The 23,771-nt window shown below is 37.7% G+C and overlaps 2 protein-coding genes across 4 annotated transcripts in view; both read left to right on the top strand.

Moving 5' to 3' along the window:
- LOC128864273 (uncharacterized) overlaps positions 1-23,771 on the top strand; it is a 107,609-nt gene that overhangs the window by 42,603 nt on the left and 41,235 nt on the right. The window lies entirely within an intron of this gene.
- LOC128864275 (calpain-B) lies at positions 2,621-6,220 on the top strand. The gene has a single exon (XM_054103848.1). The coding sequence runs from the start codon at positions 3,051-3,053 to the stop codon at positions 5,805-5,807; it is 2,757 nt and encodes a 918-aa protein (XP_053959823.1). The 5' UTR covers positions 2,621-3,050; the 3' UTR covers positions 5,808-6,220.

The raw sequence follows: 23,771 nt of genomic DNA, 5'->3' as shown, positions 1-23,771 counted from the left end.
ATAAAGTAAAAAAACAAAAAAAAAAAATTTCTTACCTTACTGTTTTTGTACATGTTCACGGTATTCTCGGGTCACTCGTGCCTTTTCAAATATTGAACTATCACTCACGGTTGCTGGTAAAGATCATGCTATTCGAAAAAAATTCCGAAAGCTGTCCCCGACTTCATGTTCCTTCTGAAGCGTTAGAAATTCTTCTTATTCCATATTATTATTTTGGCTTTGTAAAGGATTTTAACTTAACCCTTTCGATACGGCTTTTACAAATGTGTCCCACTGTTTTTGAAATTTACGTCAAATCAAATATGGCGTTGTAAATGATTGCATCAAAAATAAACAATATATAAAAAACCAATAGTAATATAATATACGATTTGGTAGTATATTATATTACTATTGGTATCTATTAAAAAAAATGGAGATTTCCCATATAGCAAAGTTCTATTATAAAAAAATACTTTAAAACCGTGGCATTTATAGTATAAATCTTGAAGAAGTTGACGAGTTTGTATCGGAGCTTACCTAGCCCTAGCAAAAGGGGTAAAGCATTTTGGTATTCTCTACGAATGTTTTGTAGATTTGCCTTTTATTACAAGATTGCATTGATGTGTTTTCCTAATATATGCATACATCACTCGTGTGCTGGAAGAAAACACAAAAAATAAAAAAATTGAGAAAAATCGCTTCTTCTTCTTCTTAATTGTAGGCCTTCCTCTTCCTCTGCTACTACCAGCTGGTACCGCATCGAATACTTTTAGAGTCGGAGCGTTTGTATCCATTCGGACGACATGACCCAGCCAACGTAGCCGCTGGATCTTTATTCGCTGCGCTATGTCTATGTCGTCGTAAAGCTCATACAGCTCACCGCTCCATCGCCTGCCATATTCACCGTTGCCAACGTGCAAAGGTCCAAAAATCTTACTCAGAATCTTTCCCTCAAACACTCCAAGCGTCGCTTCATTGGATGTTGTCATCGTACACGCTTCTGCACCATACGTTAGGACGGGCATGATGAGAGCCTTGTAGAGTGTTATTTTTGTTCAGCGAGTGCGCCGACTGTTTGTTTGATGACAGGAGGTACTTTGTTTTGTCCTCGTTCACCACCAGAGCCATTCGCTTTGCCTCTTTATCCAGTTTGGAGAAGACAGAACTAACAGCCCGGTTGTTAAGGCCGATGATGTCAATATCATCGGCATACGGAAAAATGGCTTCACAATCTTTAATTTACTATGTCCCCCTAAGTAAGAGCAAAACAAAATTTTCATATAATGAGATACTATTCAGTAATGCCGCCATGAGTTTTCTTTTGTATCTAAAAAAAGTCTTATTATTGCATTCTTGCAGTAAATAAGCTATATGTACTATATACGAAGTAGATATACATACGTATGTATATATGTACATATGTATGTATGCATATTTGTATAGCAAAAATGTATATAAATTAATTTTTTACTTCATTAAAATGCATTCATTCATTGTTATACTATGCATTTTTTTGTTGGGAATGCCCCACACCCATATCTATTAACAAATCGCCATTTTTATCGCATCAAAAGAATTGCGTTGTTTTGCAATTCTTTTCTATTATATTAAAACTCAGCTGGTGTTTTATATGCTTCCATATGTTTGCTGTTGCTCTCTTAAGTGGGAAACTCGTATTTACATACATACGTATATTCATACATATGCGCACATACTAATAATATGTAGTACATATATCTACAAAATACAACTACATACGAGAGTTAAATTATTCGTTGGCCCGGCATTATCAGTGAGTCACACTTTTCTCTTTATTATAAACAACATGTACACAAGCAATAACCTGAAAATTTTAGCCAGCTAACCAGCAACAAATAGTCCCAAGAGCATAAAACGAGAGAAACATTTTGCTCACATGTTACATTTGTGTTCAGTTTAATTTAGTGCAAGACACAGGGTTGCAATGGCATTTTTATTTACTAAATGATATTTGTGTATTATTATATGTTGTATAATTGCGTATTCCACAATCATAAGCTACTATATTCATTTTTTGTTCCATTTATTAACATTTCCATTCGGAAATGGAAATTAAAATATAATTAAAATATATATAAATGTATATATAAATTAAAATAAATACGACTATTAAAAATATATTATATTAGTATTAATTCAATTTTAAAAACTATTATTATTTAAAAAATAGTATTGTTTTTGTGGATGTTAAAAAAACGTTTGATGGAGATTAAACAAAACTTAAAAGGCATGTATTTTAACCTCCTCACCAAATCCATTGTTTTATCTAGTATTTGTCGTTTATCTTCAACAAACTTATAGCGTTTTATTTTCTTGTAATGATTTTGCCTTTATGTTGCTCAGCGCCAGGGCTATATAATTTTCTTGTTCTTTTCGCAGCATATTCATGGGGTTGAGTGTTCTCAAAATGTTTCAGTCTGACCAGGCGAATGTGTGACATTTTATAGCCTCTACAAAAAGTGAGGCTGATAGTTGTTTAGCTGAGTGTGCGAAAACTTGAATTCTTATAAAAAAATAGAAGTTATTATATTATATTTAATATTTATATATTTTTATTATATGCAATAAAACTCTATACATCAAAAACCCTATTAGCTGCTGCCCTACAACACTAATGCAGTTTCTAACACTGCGCAAGTACTCGCCATCAATGCGACGTACCAAACGAATGAATAGAGAAAATAAGGAAAAAAGAAAAACAAAAAAACAACCAGTGAAGCGAAAAGTAAAAAGTAATATGGAAATACTCTTTGTTTGCTTGTATTTTTCAATACTTTGATACTATGTACGTACATACACAAAAGCTCGCCCATGTAATGCAACACTGTGTTAACACGACCAGCTAGTTAGCAACTCTCTAACCTCAGCCAGCACCAGTTCTGCTGCCTAATCGTTGTGTGTGTTGAAATTAGTGTATGGAAGCAGTTGATGAGTTGAAACGTTTGTGCCAGTGAATTTCGATTTAATCGGCAGTGTCAAATTTAAAGAAAATATAAGAAATATAGTTAAATATATACAAAAATTATAAAATGTACGATCCAAGAAACTATTTTCCAAAGAATTACCATTCCACTGGAATTGGTTTAGTAAATTTAGCTGCTTTGGGCTATAGTAAGAATGAACAAAGTGATGGTGAATCACCAAAGACTGGGCTGTATCCGGCGCTGCCGTATCCAACTGCACCACCAGATCCATACGCAGCTAGTCTGAGTTATGGCATGCCGAAGCCACCAACACAGATGCCTGGTTTTCCAAGTTCAACACCGTATCCGCCATCATCTCCGGCGCCATATCCACCATCATCTGCTGCACCATATCCTTCACGACAATCGCTGTATCCGACGTTAGGCCCGCAACCTTCACAAAATGTGCCCTACCCCACTGGCATGCCACAACCATATGCGCCATACCCTATGGCACCATATCCGTCATCTGCGGCGCCAGCGCTGCCATACCCATCGATGCCAAGTGGAATGCCATTGCCATATAGTGTGCCACCGCCAACATCGCCATCCAGCCTCTATCCGACAATACCAACGCTGCCAGATGGTGCAATGCCAACGTACGGTGGTGGTGGTGGTTGTATTGTTAGTGAATCAGCGAATGAAAAGCTGCCATCACCGGACGAGGAGCCCTCTGTGGGTGTGCCAGAGATACCTTTCTCAGCTGTGAAGGTGCCTGAGAGTGAGAATATGTTTTGGATGAAGGAGAAGACACGTGAAATACGTTCACAAGATGATTCACACATACCATATGCAACACTACGCAGCAGTTGCTTAGACAATGGCACTCTTTTTGAAGACCCAGCGTTTCCAGCGAATAATGATTCACTGATGTTTTCACGTCGCCCCGATCGGTACATTGAATGGTTGCGTCCACATGAAATTGCCGATGATCCTCAGTTCTTTGTTGATGGTTATTCACGTTTCGATGTGCAGCAAGGTGAATTGGGTGACTGTTGGCTAATAGCAGCGGCGGCAAATTTGACTTCGGATCCGAACTTATTCTTTCATGTTGTACCGCCTGATCAAAATTTTGAGGAAAATTATGCTGGTATATTTCATTTCTGTTTCTGGCAGTACGGTGATTGGGTGGAAGTCGTAGTTGACGATCGGCTGCCCACATACCGGGGAGAGCTAATATATATGCACTCCACCGAGCGCAACGAATTCTGGAGCGCATTGTTAGAAAAAGCTTATGCTAAATTACATGGTTCCTATGAAGCTCTCAAAGGCGGTACTACTTGTGAAGCTATGGAAGACTTCACGGGAGGTGTTACTGAATGGTACGACTTGAAAGAAGCACCACCAAATCTATTTAACATTCTCGACAAAGCAATGAATCGCAATTCATTGATGGGCTGCTCATTGGAACCCGATCCAAATGTGTTTGAGGCTGAAACTCCACAAGGCCTAATTCGTGGCCATGCCTATTCGATATCGCGAGTATGCATGATTGACATTCATACGCCAAATCGTCAGGGCAAGTTGCCAATGATACGCTTGCGCAATCCATGGGGCAATGAATCAGAATGGAATGGGCCATTTAGTGATAATTCTCCGGAATGGCGTTACATACCTGAATCACAGAAACAAGAGTTAGGCCTCACTTTCGATGCAGATGGAGAGTTTTGGATGCCATTCCAAGAGTTTCTCAACAATTTTGATCGTGTTGAGATCTGTAATTTGTCTCCGGATTCATTGACCGAAGAACAACAGAATAATGGCAAACGTAAGTGGGAGATGCAAAAGTTTGAAGGCGAATGGACGGCGAATGTTACTGCGGGTGGCTGCCGTAATTTCCTCGAGACATTTTGGCATAATCCACAATATGTGATCACTCTAAGCGACCCCGATGAGGATGACGATGATGGCAAGTGCACTGTTATAGTAGCATTAATGCAGAAGAATCGGCGTTCGAAACGTAATCGTGGTATGGAATGCTTAACCATCGGTTTTGCGATTTACCACTTAACCGATCGAGATATGGATACCAAGCCACAAGGTTTAAATTTCTTCAAATACCGGGCTTCCGTTGCGCGTTCTCCGCATTTTATTAATACGCGCGAAATATGCGCTCGTTTCAAGTTGCCGCCAGGCAATTACTTAATTATACCGTCAACCTTTGATCCCAACGAAGAGGGTGAGTACATTATACGCGTCTTTTCTGAGACGGCGAACACTATGGATGAGAATGACGATTCAGTTGGTTATTGCGATGTGGATGATCGGATTAAACCAAATATACCGCCGCCAAGGGAAGAGGATCCACAACGTGAGAATCTACGTCGTCTTTTCAAGAGCATTGCTGGTAGCGATATGGAGGTGGATTGGATGGAACTCAAACGTATACTTGATCATTCACTGCGAGATGTTATGATCGATGGAAATACGTTTTCAAAAGATGCTTGCCGGTCAATGGTGGCGATGATGGACAAGGACCAATCCGGAAATTTGGGTTTCGAAGAATTCGAATCACTACTCTCTGACATTGCCAAATGGAAAGCAGTATTTAAATTCTACGATCGCAATCATAGTGGAGAGATAGAAAGTTTCCAATTGCGTGACGCACTCAATTCGGCCGGCTACCGCCTAAATAATCGTGTATTAAATGCGCTTGGTCGCCGTTATACGTCACGCGAGGGTAAAATCACCTTCGATGACTTCTTGATGTGTGCAGTGAAGACGAAATCGTACATTGACATATTCCGCGAACGAGACACTGACGAATTGAATCGAGCTACATTTAGTATGGATGAATGGCTGGAACAAACCGCCTACTCGTAAGCGAGCGAAAGAATGTCGGACTGGCTGCCGAGCTAAAACCGGTGTTGCTGTTTTTGCTTTGGGCGTTGTTGGTGCTTTGCCGGCGTACAGGTTGCTTACAAATTGCAATTACTACCTTTACGAATATTATTGTTGCATTAATATATATAGTATATATAACTATTTTTTTATTTCATCAATTAACAATACTTAAGTTCGTATGAGTAATGAAAATGAAAGGAAAAAGGGGAAAAATAGAATGGCAAAAAAAAAAACAAGTATTCAATGCTTTATGCATAAATGTACAACAAATAATAAATTACCTACAAAGCGAGTGCAAATTTAAAGACTTTAAGTAAAACAAGAAGATGTACATGCATACATATAATAAATAAATCCAGTTTTCTTATACATGCCCACTATGTCTACACACATATTACGTATTTGAATGAGTTTTGTGCCGCTTTTACGGTTTTGGAAGCTTGGGTAATTTTTTATTTTCTACTACTTTTTATGCTTTACTACATAAATATATCCTTCACACAATACAAATTAGTTGGTTCAAGGCCACTTATACGTCCATATAAGTAAATCTTAAAGGTAAGTTTTTCTGTAATATTTTAAAAATCGTTAATGATCCTAAATACGATCTAGATAGTCTTATCTGCAAACAGACATACACAAACATCCATGTCATTGGAATAGCCCCTATACTCCATTTCGCATCATATTCAATCAAATAAGCAATCAGGAAAGCTTATTCCGAATGTTTGGAATAAATAAATAAATAAATATATAGCTGTATAGCTGTACTTTTGAATTTGCTAATTACTTAAAAATCTATCAATCTTTCACGTGCATTCGCTTTAAGATGGGTTTTATGTGTTAGTCTCCTACATTTATTTACAGGTACGGTTATCAGATTAGTCATGCTGTCGAACGCAACCTTAGCTCTCTATTGGAGAATACCACTGTTGGCCTACAAATAGTCCAATACACCTACGTTTGACGCGTAAGGGGTATGACTTGTTGAGTTGAAAGCGGAATTGTTTTTTTGTTTTGGATTTTGCAATTTTTTTAACAAATATTTTGTGTCGGCCGGTGCCTGGCACCGTACAAAGCAGATCGACTATGAGGTTTTGTTTTCGTGCTTTGCTACTTGCAATGATGACGTTGCTTACACACCTCGTGTTCAAAAAGTATCGCGAATTTTGTGTTTTTTTTTTTAATTATTTATTTATTTATTAATATCTATTTTGTCCCCTTCAAAGTAATCCCCATGAAATATTATGCATTTATGCCAACGTTTTTTTCAATCTTCGAAGCACTTCAATAAAAATCATTTTTTTATGTTGTTCAGCTCCTTCTTCGATGCCGTCTTTATCACATCAATCGTAGCGTAGCGTCGTCCTTTCATGGGCATCTTCAGTTTCGGGAACAAGAAAAAGTCACAGGCGGCCAGATCTGGGGAATACGGTGGCTGTGGCATCATTAGTGTGTTGTTTTTGGCCAAAAAGCTGGCTGGTACGAATTTTGCGACGACCCGTCTCATGCCCAAATCATTTAAAAAAATCGAATGGCACGAGCCAATCGATATGTCTAGGTCCTCAGCGACTTCTCCAACGGTGATTCGACGATTGGCCAATACCATTTTCTTCACTTCATACATTTTTTCATCTGTTGTTGAAGTGCGTGGGCGTCCGGCACGCTTTCCGTCGTTCACATCTTCTCGACCTTCTGAGAACATTTTGTAGCACCGATAAACGTTGCTTCGGTCCAAAGTAGCTTCTCCGTATGACACAGTCAACATTCGGAATGCATACGCGCACTTAATTTCTTTTTTCACACAAACTTTGATACAGGTTCTTTGATCCATCTTTTTGAATAGGTAAAAATCGAAGACAAGTCAACAATTAACTGAACATTCAAAATGGCCGAACTCATCGGCATGAGTAAGACACATGAGTACCAACATATCGCCACAAAAAATTGAAATTCGAATATACGTAACCTGCGAAAATTCAAAATTCGCGATACTTTTTGAACACACCTCGTATATACATATATAATATTAATGTACATATACATATATGAGTATAAACAGATATTTATTTTGTTGTGAGTACATATGGTTGGTTGTTGTTATTATGCCACTTGGCATAAAGGAAGTTGATGGATGCTAATGGCAATTTAATCTAGGAAATTTTGTATAATACCAAAATATAAATATACAAACAAACCTTACCTAGTACGATAAGAAATGTATTGACGTTTCGGTGGAATGACTTGTTGCTCATTTTTGCCATTCAACTCAAATTTTAATCAATTGCCCTGCGCTAAGTTGACTATAAACATTCGGCTTCTGGTTTTTAGCATTCTAGCGGAAGCACAAAATCTCATTTGCTTCTCAGCAGTTATTGTTGTATTGACTATATGCTATGTATTTCATAATTTCATACGAGAATTGTTTACTTTTTGAAAGCTGTGTACGAAATTTATGTGAGAAATTCCAGTTCCGATAATGTTTTATGGTATATATGTACATACATATGGTAAATTCGTGTGCACCTAATTAGCAAAGCGATTTATGACCAGATTTAGCTATTTTCTCTTTTATGTTCACTATTTTCTATTTTCGAAAAAAATGGCCCGATGATGCCGCCAGACCAAAAACCGCACCAAACAGTGACTCGTTGTGGATGCATTTGATTCTATACAGTAATGTGTGGATTTTCTGAGCCCCAAATCCGACAATTTTGCTTATTGACGTAGCCACCGTGAAAAATCAGAAAAGAAGAAGAAGACTCACCACTTTGGAAATAGGCTTTCAATATTTCCCAATTTTTTTCAAGCGTATAGCGTCCCATTTCGTAAATGTCAAACCTTTAAGTAAATTATGAACACATTTGACATGTCATTTGTGTTAATAAAAAATAAATAATTGGCGCGTACACTTCTGTTAGGTGTTTGGTCGAGCTCCTCCTCCTATTTGTGGTGTGCGTCTCGATGTTGTTCCACAAATGGAGGGACCTACAGTTTCAAGCCGACTCCGAACGGCAGATATTTTTATGAGGAGCTTTTTCATGGCAGAAATACACTCGCAGGTTTGCCATTGCCTGCCGAGGGGCGACCGCTATTAGAAAAATGTTTTTCTTAATTTTGCTTTCACCGAGATTCGAACCAACGACCTCTCTGTGAATTCCGAATGGTAATCACGCACCAACCCATTCGGCTACGGCGGCCGCTTGTGTTACCATTCTCAAAAAAATAGGTAGTTCAAAAGCAAACGCTATATGGCCCATCCTGTATTTATGTTGGTGTTGCTCGATGTCCTTGCTAGTGTTATTTCTGCAGCCTTTCCTACGGCAGAGACTTGTGCTTGAAAAATACTGCAATGGTCAGGGAGCTTAATTGGCCGCCTGATGTCCAGCTCTGCGTGATAAATCTCCATCCGAGCCGTGAATAAATATTTTAAGCTTTTTTGGGCTAGGTTTCATACCTCTTTTCCACCCCTCTTCTTCTATTGTTGTTCGGAATCTCTTCCCGAATTGTATTTCGGAGTCATATAGTCCATAATGGTTCGATAACTCGTACCTATTGAGCTATGTCCGCATATTTTGCAGGTAAATTCACCTGTGGCGTTAAGTCTTGCGGCAGATCTAGCTGCTATACTTTCTGCCGCAATGTCAATCGGTGGTAGGTTGAATATTCATTCAAGCTGTAGGAGTAGTTTTAATTGCCCCAGAAGTGCAGAGTGCACCAAGACGTTGAATACTTTCCATAGATGTTTTGTGTGTCGTTTTCTCAATGCAGTCCACCACATTAGATTACCATAGAGTAATATTGGCTATACTACAGCTGAGTAGCACCAAAACATTATTGAAGAGGACCGACCCCATGTACTCGTAGAAATTATTATTTCAGAGTATATGGAAAGAAAAATAGCAGCTCTACAGTTTTTCTACAACGAATCTGGAAAAAAATTTAATGCCGTATATCGAGCTTTAAAGAGAAAGAGGCTACGGTGAAAATATTGATCCCTATTTAAATTTCCAGGGGCTTGTTGAACTGTTGACATGGGCCCTAAATCTGAGTCGGTTTTAAAGTGTTCAATAAACAATTTAACATTCTAGTATCTCTGCAACAATGACAACGGTCGAGAAGTGTATAAACATATTTTATCAATATCTTTCGTTTAAATATGCAGTGCAAAACATATTTTATCAATATCTTTCGTTTAAATATGCAGTGCAAAGCCAGTCGTAGAGAAAGCTCTCGTTCAACATACAACAATCGATCTTTGAAGTTTGAGTAACAGATTTCGCATACCTCATACTTGTCGAACTAATTAAAATGATGTTTTATGAATATTTATTAGATTTATGACGCGGTTCCTGCTTTGATGTTTTACCGCATTTGTTGCCTTGAGTAATTTGCGGCTTCCCCTCAAACATCTATAATTGTTTTTTTTTGCAAGTGGCTGATGATGTAATGAAAGAATTTAAACGTGCACAAAAAAGGGTATTCGGTTAAGTCATTATTGACATTATTAACCAAATTATCAATATTTAAGTAAAAAATAAAAATTGACATTTTTCGCACTATTTCACGAATCCTGAGCCACATTTCTCTGCGATCAGTATAGAATATTAAATATTTGTTACCGCATTCTCCGACAATAAAATGTCAGGTTTATATGACAATTAAGATTTTGGAGATATCCAATCGGATGTCGCCATTGAAATTGAATGGGTAATCGAATCGAAATTTCGCTAACTAACGTTAATTTAAAAAGAAAACATAGCACAAAAAACTTTGTAAATCAAAGCTCCTAACTTTGTACAAAACTCACAAAAATACATAAAAATTAAATTAAATGTTATATAAAAAATACGTAAAAAAACATAAGCATTTTCAACTTTTTAATCAGAATCTTTAGAAAACGTCTAGGTATGCAGATTCATAGCCTATTACATTTTCGTAAGTTTGAAGTCACTCAAAAATCAATTTCAGGGTTCAATCCTCCTGGAAACAACAAACTATGTATGTATATAAAAAGTGATAGATAAAACAATTGATAGCGGTTACCCGTCGGCAGGGAATGGCAAACCTCCGAGTGTATTTCTGCCATGAAACAAGCTCCTCATAAAAATGAGCTACCATTTGGAGGCGGCATAAAACTGAGGTCCCTCCAAGGGTTACAGCACGAGTATATTCTAATAATTCCACCGCCAGTAAATATCGTACTTTGTGAAACAACATCAAGACGCCCCCCACAAATAGGGGGAGGAGCTCGGCCATACACTCAAAATGGATATAAGTGCCAATTCATATATAAATCTCGTACTAAATCTTTTCTCTTCCAGATAAAGTTGCTGGTCGAGAGGTTTAGTTGACAGACGCTCTGTAATGTGTTACACAGTACATAGTCTGCCGAACACTAAATGGCGAATAGAATACACATATCATGGCTTTCAACTGCCAGGAAATTTTTTCCATTTCCTCTGCATTCCATTTTCTTATTCCACCTTTCTTTACAATTTTGCACACTTTCCTGTAGCCGAGCTAATGTTTGATTGAAATAATTATATTTAATAAAAAAATATTTACCAAATATAGCCCATGCTTTGTTTTCACTTATCTGCTTCACAAATAAAATGCTCTTTTACTACTTTAAAATTATTAGACGGGGTTGAAAATACCTTTTTTCAGTGATAGGAATTTTTCAAGGAGTATAAAAAATTTAACTGCCCGACCACACCCTTTTCTTACAATTCGGACATTGCACGACTCACGGAACTCAAATCAGAGCAGGCTTTTTTAATGTTCTGAGTACGCCAAATTGGCTGGCTTGGAAAAGCTGCTGTACCACAATGCCTGCAGATACTCTATAGTCGGCTTCAGAATTAATAATTGAAATGAGTCATTGTGATAGATACTAATTAGGTGTTCATCACAAACGCATAATTACGTAAATTCCCCTGACACCCGCTTGATAGCCAGATTCTAACACACGTAACCTTATTGCACTGAAAGTAAATATACTCGTATACAGGGTTTAATTGAAAAGTAATGAGCCTTCCCGCGCGGAGCGTCTGCCAAGCGATGAACCGAATCGGCTGGAGGGGGAAAATGATCGTTGGACCTTGGACTGGCAACAGCGGTGCAGTCAACATCGCACCGCGCATGAAAGCTGTTTTAAAAGTGTGTTAGGATTTTGAAGTGGCGAAAATGCAGCGGTCGTTGGAGCAACGTTACTCGATCCAATTTTGCGTAAAGCTAAACAAAACGAGTACCGAAACCATTGGGCTACTCAAGGAGGCTTACGGGGACCAATCTCTGTCCAGTGTTCAGGTAAAACGGTGGCACAAGTCGTTCAAGGAAGGCCGGGAGGACGTCGAAGACGAACAGCGATCTGGAAGGCCTTCGACGACGCAAACAGACGAAGATGTGAACCGGGTTCGGGAATTTTTGAGCATTGACCGTCGTGCTAGTCTACGTGAGATCAGTGAAGAGTTAAATTTATCTTATTACAATGTGCGGGAAATCGTGACCGGAAAACTTGAAATGCGCAAAGTGTGTGCCAAATTGGTTCCACAGGTTTTGACATATGAACAAAAGCAATTGCGTGTGGAAAAGAGTCGTGAAGTATTGGAAAGTGACGAACAGTATAATACTTTAGACAATTGTATCACAGGAGATGAAACCTGGTGCTTTGAGTACGATCCTGAGGGCAAGAGAGAGAGTGCGGAGTGGCACACGAGCCAGTCGCCGCGACCCAAGAAGGCGCGCATGTCGAAATCCAAGGTCAAAACCATGCTGATCATCTTTTTCGACTCTCGAGGCATCGTCCACAAGGAGTTTGTACCTCCAGGAAGCACTGTAAACGCGGCATTTTACAAAGAAGTGTTCCTTCGGCTGAAAAACCGCGTCGCCCGGGTTCGGCCCGACCTCGTCAACAATTGGACCCTTAATCACGACAATGCGCCGGCGCACACCGCCTTCCTCTGTACCTTTGCATTGGCCAAGATGGGAGTTCCGGTGCTTCCCCACCCTCCCTACGACCCAGACCTGTCCCCTCCCGCGCCTGAAAAGAAAGCTGAAGGAAGATGAGTTGAAAAAATGTTTCCTGCAGTGGAAGGACCGCTACCAGCGGTATATTGATGCTCAAGGGTCCTATTTTGAAGAATATTAGTTGTATAAGCCAAAAGGTTTAATAAAACTGCTTAAAAAAATAAGGTTCATTACTTTTCAATCAAACCCTGTATGTATGTACAGGGTGAACGATATGAAGTGTTACCTATTCAAAACACCATAATTTTTTTTGTGGGAAATTAGTTTTTACTGATTTCAAAGACAAAATTGTTCAAAAATGATTACAATTTTAACATATATTCACTTAAGTTCGATATGACCACCTTTTGCCTTGACTGTAGCCTCAAACGGTCAAAAAATGAGTTGCATGCTGCACGAATGTGATCTTGAGGTATTGTGGCCCATTCTCGTATAATCGCTTTTTTCAGCGCATCCATACTGGCATATTTTTTAGTCCTCACCTTGATCTCCAAAATGGACCAGATGAAATAGTCCATCGGATTTGCGTCTGGCGAATTTTTTAACCATTCTTGGTTCACACAAGCTTCATGAGACGGTGCCGAGTCCTGTTGGAACGTCCATGGTCTACGACCGAAATGTTTGCGTGTCCACGGCTCTAAAGCAGCTTCTAAAAGCTTCCCGATAATAAGTCGCATTCACTTTGACGCCAGGCTCGATAAAAACGATTGGAGAGCGTCCATCAGCGGTCACTGCGGCCCAAACCATTACTTGCGATGGGAAATTGCTTCGAGTGGCCATATATAGGCTCAAATTCTTATATGAGCGTTCGGTCAAGTAAACACGATCGTTTTGAGTGTTTATGAACTGCTCAATTGGGAAATTTTTTTCATCAGAAAACACAATGTTAGGAAATTCACCACGTTCGTGCAAGCGCAACAACTCCTTTGCTCTTTCGCACCGAACTTTTTTTTGCTGGGGTGAAAGATCGTATCCTATTTGGAACTTGTAAGCCTTGACCTTGAGCTCATTTTTCAAAATGCGTCGAATGCTGTCTTGCGATATTTTCAGTTCTTTGGCCATTTTTCTTCCACTTCGACGTGGATTTCGTTCAAGTCGAGCCTTCACTTTCCGAACCATTTCTGGTGTTGTTGCGGTTTTTTTTGGACCACCTCCATAGCGTTTTGCAGCGCGATACACAAACATTTTATTCACTTTGAGGTGACACAAACAATGGCTGGCTGTGATTTTCCAGCCAAATATTACGCAATCACACTATTACGTTTGAATTCCATCACAGAAAAAAAAAATTCAACAAAACTGAGACGCAAATGCTTTTGATGGCTTATAAACAATATATTGAACTGTCATTAGAACAATTTTGACGTTGATGTCATGAACTGTTTTACAGATACAAGCAGTGTGAAGTTGGTAACACTTCATATCGTTCACCCTGTATTTTATATATTCGAATGCTGTTATCGTTCGCTGCAATATCAACGTCACTTGAACCCAGGGCAATCTGTTCAAAAATGCAATGTTTGTGTGTATGAAATGTTCATAAATTTGGGTAGGCACTTTTGTGTAAACTCGCCAGCAAAGCCAACCTTTTGTACTGTGCAATTCTTGTAATGTAATTCACAGAGGATTTTAAGTTGAAATCTATTTAAACATGCAGTAGTTATTGTTGCAAGCCCAATAGCTTATATAAATACACCTCATAGCAGCCAGCAAACGAATAATTGTAAAATATAGCGGTTTGAGTAATGCCGCCTACTTCTGTATCTATTTGCATAAACATGTATGTATGTGTATGTGCATAATACTTTTCATTTACAGTATTTACGGGCAGCTATGAAGTTAATGTTCATCGCTTTTGTTTTAGTCGCAAATTACGCTGTAACTGGAAAAATGTTGAAAAAACTTCCACTCTTCCACTTACATATGGATGTACATGTCTGTGTATACATTCGTACATTCAACGTTAGACTTTCACTTTCTTTTAGTGGCACGGTGCGGTTACGCTCATCAAACAAAGTTGTTAATGCTTTTGAGTTTTCTCTTTTCCTCCTTCAAATTATTGTATTTTTATTTTACAAATTTCTCAATTTTTGTTTTGCGGTTTTTCGGTAAGCGTGCTGGTATAAGTATACATCATGCAAAAGTAGAGTGGCTTTTCAGATGTGTACATACATATGTATTTTATCATTTTAACGGCTGCTTAAGCCTCTATAATAATATCGGAGACTTTAAGTAGTGAATTTAGATACCTGCATTTAAAATTATTGATTTAGAATAAAACTGTCCGATAGTAGACTGATATTGTCATAAAAAATTACAAACTATATGCTATTTTCGTATTTGTTCTTGAAATAAATGATTTTCGTTATCGCGCAGAAAGCCACATTGAATAATCCACAAAGCAAACCGTTGGGAAAAACGCTGAAAAGGCAAAAAGCGTTGAAAATAAGAAATTTTAAAATATTGTAGAAAGGCATAATATCACTGTGCGAGTTCAAAGTTTGAAAATTAACCTTTAGGGATTGGGAATTTAGTTGCGGTAAATAAACAAGTTTACTTTATTATTAATTGATTGTTCACTGTTATGTTATGTTAAGATGAAGTGGTTGCCAGTTTAGTTTCTTATTATTATTATTGGTTTTATTAACCATAATTCAAATTATAATAAATATTAAGCGAAAACTGCTGTTGCTATCGGCTATACCGCAACCTTTGCAGATGACACGGCTATCCTGGCAGTTGGAGAATCAATCGAGGCTGCAACGAAACAGGCTAAGATCGTAAATTTCCTGCAAGTTTCATAAAAAATCTATTTCTAATTGTAATTCTCTACTTCCATGATCCACAAACAGTTTTTTTATATTAATTTTCTGTGCAGCAAAATTGCTAAAATTTTAACTTTTTTGTAAATAACTTGCTCAGCTTTAAAGCTACGCCACTAAACTGAACTGATGTTTTCAGTTGTTTCTGAAAATCATCAAGAGCGGATCTCTTTAATACCGTTATCTCGAAGACTGGAGCCAATCTGAAAAAACGGGAGGCGCCATTGAATGCAAGAAAACTAAATAAAAAAAGTTTAAATTCGAGCACAGTGTAATTTTGGTTGAATCAGATACCATATTTTAGATATTTTTACTGCATTCACTTTATCGGATATTGTTATTTTCAGTCTGTGCATAACAAATGCTGAGTCTAACATTGCGCCGCTCGCACTAACAGCGCGTTGAGAAACGCCGTGATGAACATTTATTACGACCTCATAGTCTTGCCACGTAATAGCCAACATTCTTAAAAGTTGGAGGTGTTGACGACGGCATTGTGACGCCAATGTGTGATAATTTGCAATGTAATATAAAAATTAATAGACAATTTTTCTCTTATACAGTAGGTTCTGTTTTTATGCGGTAGATACGTTTCGCAAGAAACAGGATAAAAAAAAAACAGCATAAAAAAAGCTACTAGTTCTATATTAAAACTATAGATACGTTTCAAAAGTGCTAAAACCGCATAAATCTGAAATAATGTAATAAAATCGCATAAAAAAGGGCACTAGTCCCATATTATAACTATAGATACGTTCCATAGACGGCATGAATCTGAAATAATTAAATAAAATCGCTTAAAAAAAGTATTGTATTTTTGAAAATTATATCTTTATTTAAGAAACGTCAGAATCGAAAAATAAATTTAAGTCAGAAATAGAATCGGACAATACCCGCATGTTGCGCATTCGTTTAGGATTTGGCGTAAAATCACTTTCGTCACTTGAGGAAATGTACACGTCTGATCTAGATAGTTATGCAGGCGGTTCCATACTTGTAGGGTTAGCATTTCTGATGTAATCTGTGATGAGTTTTTGCTTAGCTGGTTTAGAATCTTGTTTATATGTACAATTCCCGATAGGTCGACATGCATTTTGTTATTTAAAAAAAAACCGCACTATTTCAAAACCGCATAAAAAAAGCCGCATAAAAACAGAACCTACTGTACTTGTTTTATGCTGCGCCCATACGCTTTCATCAACGGCTAAATAGAAAAGGAACTAAATTTGCTGCTATTTGACAGATGTTGATTGGCGAATGAGAGAAAAACGGAGAGATGAGAAAATGCGAAATGGGTTGCCAAAGTGACCTTTCGCAACACGTTTCTCAGCGTCGAAGGCCAATTTCGCCAACTTTACTATCGGTAGTGTACATAATCCATTTACTGTCTTGACTACTGCGCTACGAGCTTGACCATCTTTACCAAAATGCATATCTATTACTACTCCTTTCGGCCATGAAATTCTCTTGGAGTTTTCGTCTACGATGACAGCCACGTCGTTCAATTTGATATAGTTTGCTGGTGGCTGATACCACTTTGCACGTCTTGTAAGACAGGGCAGATAATCCTGGCCCAGCGTCTCCAAAATTGGTCAGCCAACTGGCTAGTAATTTTAAAGGGCCGTTTTAATCAGTATATTGAAATCGACGAACTGTTATCATTTCTACGTTGCCATCTTCAATAAACTCTCTCTATATTTCGGTAGCTTTGAATATATCTTGAAAACTCTTGCTTTCCAGAAGACGATCCCGTCTTGATTTAGTCACTTCTCCCCTTCCTACACCGGGGCCTCTTATAAATCTCCAAGACAAATTTTACGCCCGCAACTGTATTGAAATACGTCTATTTAGAAGTGTAGGAGTGTAGTGCAATTTTGACAAGGTTTTGAATTTTTGATGTTTGTTATTATTCTATCTTTCACGCGCTTCGTTTTTTTTATTTATTTTTTAATCCACAATTAATTGCTACCGGATTAATGTTGCTTATGGTTGTTGCTCTTGTTGCACGTAGTAAGTCGACGTTATAAGCTGTCAGCAGTTGTCATGTAACACTTTTGTTAAAGCTCACGCTTTAATTGCCGTCATTACGCAATCATTCGCAATTGTTACCGGTTTGGCATTTGTTGTTAGGATAGTAAAACTGGCATTTCACTGTCGTAACGTTTTAAAAAAGGGCAAGGAGGGATTTTTTGGTCCCACGGTCGGAAAATTCAGCCTGCACAACGAAAACTTCCGGTAACGGACAGAGGCTGATCGACTTCGCCGGGGCCCGAAACATGCTAATCTGCAGCACCAGATTCCAGCATAAGAAGATTCACCAAGCCACCTGGCTGTCTCCTGATCGAAAAACACGAAACCAGATCAATCATGTTGTGATAGATGGAAGACATGCTTCTAGTGTATTAGATGCACGTACGATCCGAGGACCCAATATCGACTCGGATCACTACCTTGTTGCAGCCAAACTAGAAATTAGATAAGCAATAAAGCCTGAGAAATGAGTGTCAGAATTAAAAAAAAATAATTTAGACCAATCATTAGGGCTATTTGTAAAAAATTCTACACAGACAGAAGTAAAAATTTGCCAAAAAGCAGCTAAAAATTTCCGATATGTATACATATGTATATCGAAAATTTTCTACAAATTCTGAGTAAAAAGTTTGACATGTGGATGAACATTTTAAAAGTTTTTTTTTTAGTCTTCACAAAGGTTGAAATTTAGATTTATATGGTTTATGTAGGAAAATTACCTATATTTTCAACCAAAATTTTTTGAAATTACATAAGAAACAAATAAAGTTTCAAAAATTAGTAAGTATTTCTCGTGCTTTAGTTATTAAATGCAAGGCGTGTTCAGTATTTAGACTTCAGTTCTTGACTGTACTATATATTATATATATGTGCCGTTCTAGTGGGGGTTACGATAAAAAAAGTTCTATGGCTCGAAAGTTTATGTTGAAAAAATCCATTTTGAATGAAAAAAACTGTAAAAAAAATTGCAGATGATATTTCTTAAATTAACTTTAAATCCGTTATTTGGAGGATTTGGAAGTGACTGAATACAAATAGAAGTATGATTGCCGAAAAATAGGCAAAAAAATCGTGTTTTGGTGGTAATTTTAGTACCTAAAATTTAAGTACCTAACTTGTGAACATTACTGCTTGATCACCACCTATCAGCATATCCATTGCATTGTCCCCAAAGAGCATATCCTGTAAATTACATGTACAAGTGTCTGGTTGCCAAGTGTTGTTAGTGGGTATTGTGTGACTATGTGCTTGGCCAAATGCCAAAAAGTTGGCAGCATCGTAAACTTGAATGTGACATGGTGCTTGAAAAAATACCGCTTTTTTGTAGTTTGATTACCCCCTTGCATGCAAGTATGGTACGTACAAATTCAATGCAAATGTACCTACTCGTATACGAGGTGTGTTCAAAAAGTATCGCGAATTTTGAATTTTCGCAGGTTACGTATATTCGAATTTCGATTTTTTTTTGGCGATATGTTGGTACTCATGTCTCTCACTCCTGCCGACGAGTTCGACCATTTTGAATGTTCAGTCACTTGTTGACAGCTGCTTTGTTGGCACGTGTTTCGGCTCGTCTTCGATTTTTACCTATTCAAAAAGATGGATCAAAGAACATGTATCAAATTTTGTGAATTAAGTGCGCGTATGCATTCCGAATGTTGACTGTGTCATACGGAGAAGCTACTTTGGACCAAAGCAACGTTTATCGGTGGTACAAAATGTGCTCAGAAGGTCGAGAAGATGCTGCATCGCATGAACATTGCTAATAAGATGTTGGACTCTGTCCGCGACGACCCAAATTTGCTCCAGAGGGCGATAACGTGGGTGACGAATCGTGGGTTTATGGTTATGACGTGGAAACCGAAGCTCAATTCTCTCAATGGAAGCTACCGCACGAACCAAGACCGAAAATGCGCGCCAAGTTCGGTCGAATGTAAAAGTTTTACTTAACGTTTTCTTCGATTGCAGGGACGTTGTGCATCATGAGATCTTGCCACAGGTTAAAACGGTCAATAACGAATATTACCTGCAAGTTATGCGCGAAGCAATCTGCAGAAACGCCCGGATTTGTGGAAGAACAAAAATTGGTTCTTGCATCACGATAACACCCCTGCTCTCACATCGTTGCTTGTGCGCGACTTTTTGGCCAAAAACAACACACTAATGACACACACAGCCACCGTATTCCCCAGATCTGGCCCCCTGTGACTTTTTCTTGTTCCCGAAACTGAAGAGGCCCATGAAAGGACGGCACTACGCTGCGATTGGCAAGATAAAGACGGCATCGAAGGAGAAGCTGAACAAGATAAAGAATGATTTTTTGAAGTGCTTCGAAGATTGGAAAAAACGTTGGCACAAGTGCATAATATCATGGGATTTACTTTGAAGGGGACAAAATAGATATTAATGAATAAATAAATAATTTTTGAAAAAAAAAAACACAAAATGCGCGATACTTTTTGAACACACCTCGTATAAGAGTGAACAAAGAAATGCATGTCTGTCGGCAAGTTTTCGAGTGTTTGTACGTGCCGTATGACAAATGCAATGTGCTTTCGGTAAATAAATGCATATGTACGCGCATGTGTACTAATCTGGAAGGAAATTTATTGGGTGTGAATTCGGAACTAAATATAAGACTTTCCTACAAGAAAATTTCGCAAAGCAAGGCCGTAGGAACCGTTTTGCACACCGCCATCAACGCTGCCTATTAAAAAACTCAGTGAAGCGATGCGTTGCAGTTAAATTCCAAATGCGAAATTGATTCTTTGATAGTGGCACTGTTTTTCCACTTTTCAACCGTTAGACCTCTAATTCAGATCCACTCTTTTAATGTACAAGTTATACTTATGGCGTCACATTTCTGATGGTTTCAGAAGGAAATCATTCAACTATTATAAAGGATACATTAGTTTTAAATTAATGGACCGCTGTTTGGCTTAATGTAACCCCAATTTCGGGGCCTTTTAATCCACGAAAGTCTAGACAATGCAGACACAAATGCATCCAACTGAGAACTGGCAACGTGCCTCTCTAGTCCAATATGCTTGGTGAATACCCTGAATACCCTTTCTAAAATACAAATTGGTGTTATAATATATATAATTGGCGCTTAAACCCCCCTTGACCTCCTCCTCATATTTATGGTGTGCTTTTGATGATGGAGGGATCTGGGCTACGGCGGCCACCCTTAGCCCCAGTCGGTGTTTCAGCTTCAAAATTTAAATGTAAGCAGGTTTACCACAGTTTAAGTTCAGTAAGAATTTGAACCTAAAAATTGTTTCTCCATACACGAAATTGTATGCCATATATACAGGGTGGGCCATATAGCGTTTACTTTTTGAACCACCTATTTTTTTGAGAATGATAACACGAAATGGGACGCTATACGCTTGAACAAAATTGGGAAATATTGAGAACCTATTTCCAAAGTGATGAGTCTTCTTCTTCTTCCGCGGTTACAGTAAATGGCGAGCGTTACCGTGACATGCTCAACGAGTCCTCGTTTCCAAAAATTGAAGAGGATGACATGGACGACATTTGGTTTCAACAGGACGGTGCAACTTGTCACACTGCCAAAGTTACACTCGAACTTTTGGCTACCGTTTTTGAAAACCAGCCGAAATTCCGATATCATTTGGCCGCCTCGGAGCTGTGATTTAAGCCCGTTGGACTATTTTTTGTGGGGACCCGTTAAGGACAAATGCTATGCGAACCATTCAGAGACGATTGATGCTTTAAAACACGAAATTGAAGTTGCAAAGCATGAAATTGGAGCCCAAACAATCGAAAATGTGCTTAAAAATTGGATTGATCGAATGGCCTACTGTAAAGCCAGTCGTGGCAGTTATTTGAACGATATTATTTTTCATTCATAAATGACAATGTTCAATCTTCAAAATAAAAAGAAAAGTTTGAAAAGATATTGATTAGTTTTGTTTTATAGCCGATTCAAAAAGCAAATTTTGCATGGCCCACCCTATACTTTACACCCAGTACCCGCTATCCCAGTTCGTACGTCGTACTGCCCGCGGATGTAAACATTGACCACTTGTATCAACAGCAGTGAGGAAATTAGCAGTCAATTCTTACACACTCATTAAAACGTGAGTTATCAACACTTGAATTTTCCTTCAGAGCCTTAAAGCGAAATATTTAAGAGACCTTTTCGACTTATGTAAAAGGTTCTATTTCGTTGCGTTCTTTCTTTAATAACGCTCAAAAGCATCAAAAATGCAAAGCTTGATACCTTAAATTTCAAACTGTTCGGCCAGTAGACTGTTAGAGCCAGTCGAATAGTTTCCCGGTCCGATTCGGATTCCAAGGAAAAATTCACATGCGAATCTGCTGTAATTGGCGAAGAAAATTTTTTATTTAGCAATATAAAATATATGTAGTAGGCATGTATGTATTTAAGTGCAATTGAACCCGCTTTTTCAGTGGCGCATGCTGAAAAAGTTGCACCACTTTTTTTTTATAATATGCTGATACTTTTTTTTCTCATATTTGTTGTTGCTAAAATTGAAGTGGCTTAAAAACCTTGGCATATGCCCACTGCGGTCACTGCGTTATTAATCGATTTGTCTGACGATGACTTTCCACTAGCATTGAGGTCTATTTTTTCTTTAGATTGGAACGCCTTCAACGTACGCATTAACACATAAATTTATGCATACATACAAATTTGGATATTGATAGCAGCGTTGCCAATTTTAATTATTTGGCATTTTTCCCCTAGGGTAATCGATTCTCGATTCGCTGTGGTTTCTAATGGGCAACCTGTCCAACGCTTTCAACTAGAACTAATACTCGTACTTGTGTTAACCATCACCTGTCCGAAACCTTTTAACTTATCATGTGACCTAAGTGGACTTTTTTAGAAATCGACGCGGTACATAAATTTTTCATTTTGTTCTAACATTTTTTGCATGATTTTCATTTAAGATAACCTAAAAATTTTTACGAGCCATAGATTCATGAAAATTTATATTCTCAAAATATTTTAACTTTTCAATAGGCCAACTTTGCCGAGTGCAGTTCTAGGCCAGAGGGTTGGTTTTTTTTCTCAAGAGGTTAATTTTTTCACATTTTGGCCGAAGGTGTCCCCAGACTTCTGGAGTAGAATTTAATGATAATTTTTTTTTCTATTAGTTTTTAACCCTCTCACTTTCGATTAAAAATATTTCTTCTTACGTTCCCTACGATTTGAGTATAGCGGTTATAGCGCCAATTAAGAAGAAAAAGTAAAAACGAAATGGCTATTTTTAACCATTTAACTGCGGTTAAAATCAATAAATGAAAAATAATTCATATTAACCGCCCGATTTCTCCTAGATGTAAATTAGTCTAGCAACACGTTCTAAAAGCTGCGGCAGTGAAATTGGCGTAAAGGCTTAATAAAAAGTAGCAAAAGAAGTAATGTCGGCATAAATTTTGAAATATAGCGGTAAACGTCATTATAAATACTTTTATACGGATCGGCTATTTTTTTATGAATTGCATTTTTCTTTTGACAAATAGTATTTAAATCTGAATATATAATAAATAAACAATATCGCTACCCAGCATTGAACTTCGCACATTTTGTTTTGTTATATTTACTATTTATATATACACACATACAGTCAGTCGTTAAAGTGTTGGCACAATGAGTTTTTTTTTCAATATTCTTTCATACCAACTTTTGTCATTGGTTTTGTATAAAAATGTAATTTATATGCATTTATGCTACATATTTTAGAATTCCAAACTTAATACAATATTAAAAAAAATTCAACAAATTTCGAACTTTTTACTCCGAACTTAAATTTTTTCTAGTATGCAGTTTTATAGCTCATTTAATTCTAGTGCCAAGTGGAAGTTTGAAGTTATTGGAAATATCCGTTAATTAAAATTTATTTTCTCTGGAGTAAAAGTGAAACTTCCTTTCATACAGCTCTTATTATATCAAGTGTTTTTGACAGCTGAGAATGGCTAACTTTTCAGGTTTGGAAAGTCTTCATGAATCGTTTAACTTTAAAAAAAAAAAAATAACTCTGCTCTCGAAGTTCATAGAGTG

This window comes from Anastrepha ludens, chromosome 5 (genome assembly GCF_028408465.1).
Source record: "Anastrepha ludens isolate Willacy chromosome 5, idAnaLude1.1, whole genome shotgun sequence".
Taxonomy (NCBI): Eukaryota; Metazoa; Arthropoda; class Insecta; order Diptera; family Tephritidae; genus Anastrepha; species Anastrepha ludens.
The sequence above is the reverse complement of the archived record's forward strand: the minus strand, read 5'-3'. Positions and strand labels throughout refer to the sequence as shown.

Bases quoted from the DNA above. Each gene is read 5' to 3' on its own strand.
- LOC128864275 (XM_054103848.1), top strand. From the start codon at position 3,051: ATGTACGATCCAAGAAACTATTTTCCAAAGAATTACCATTCCACTGGA.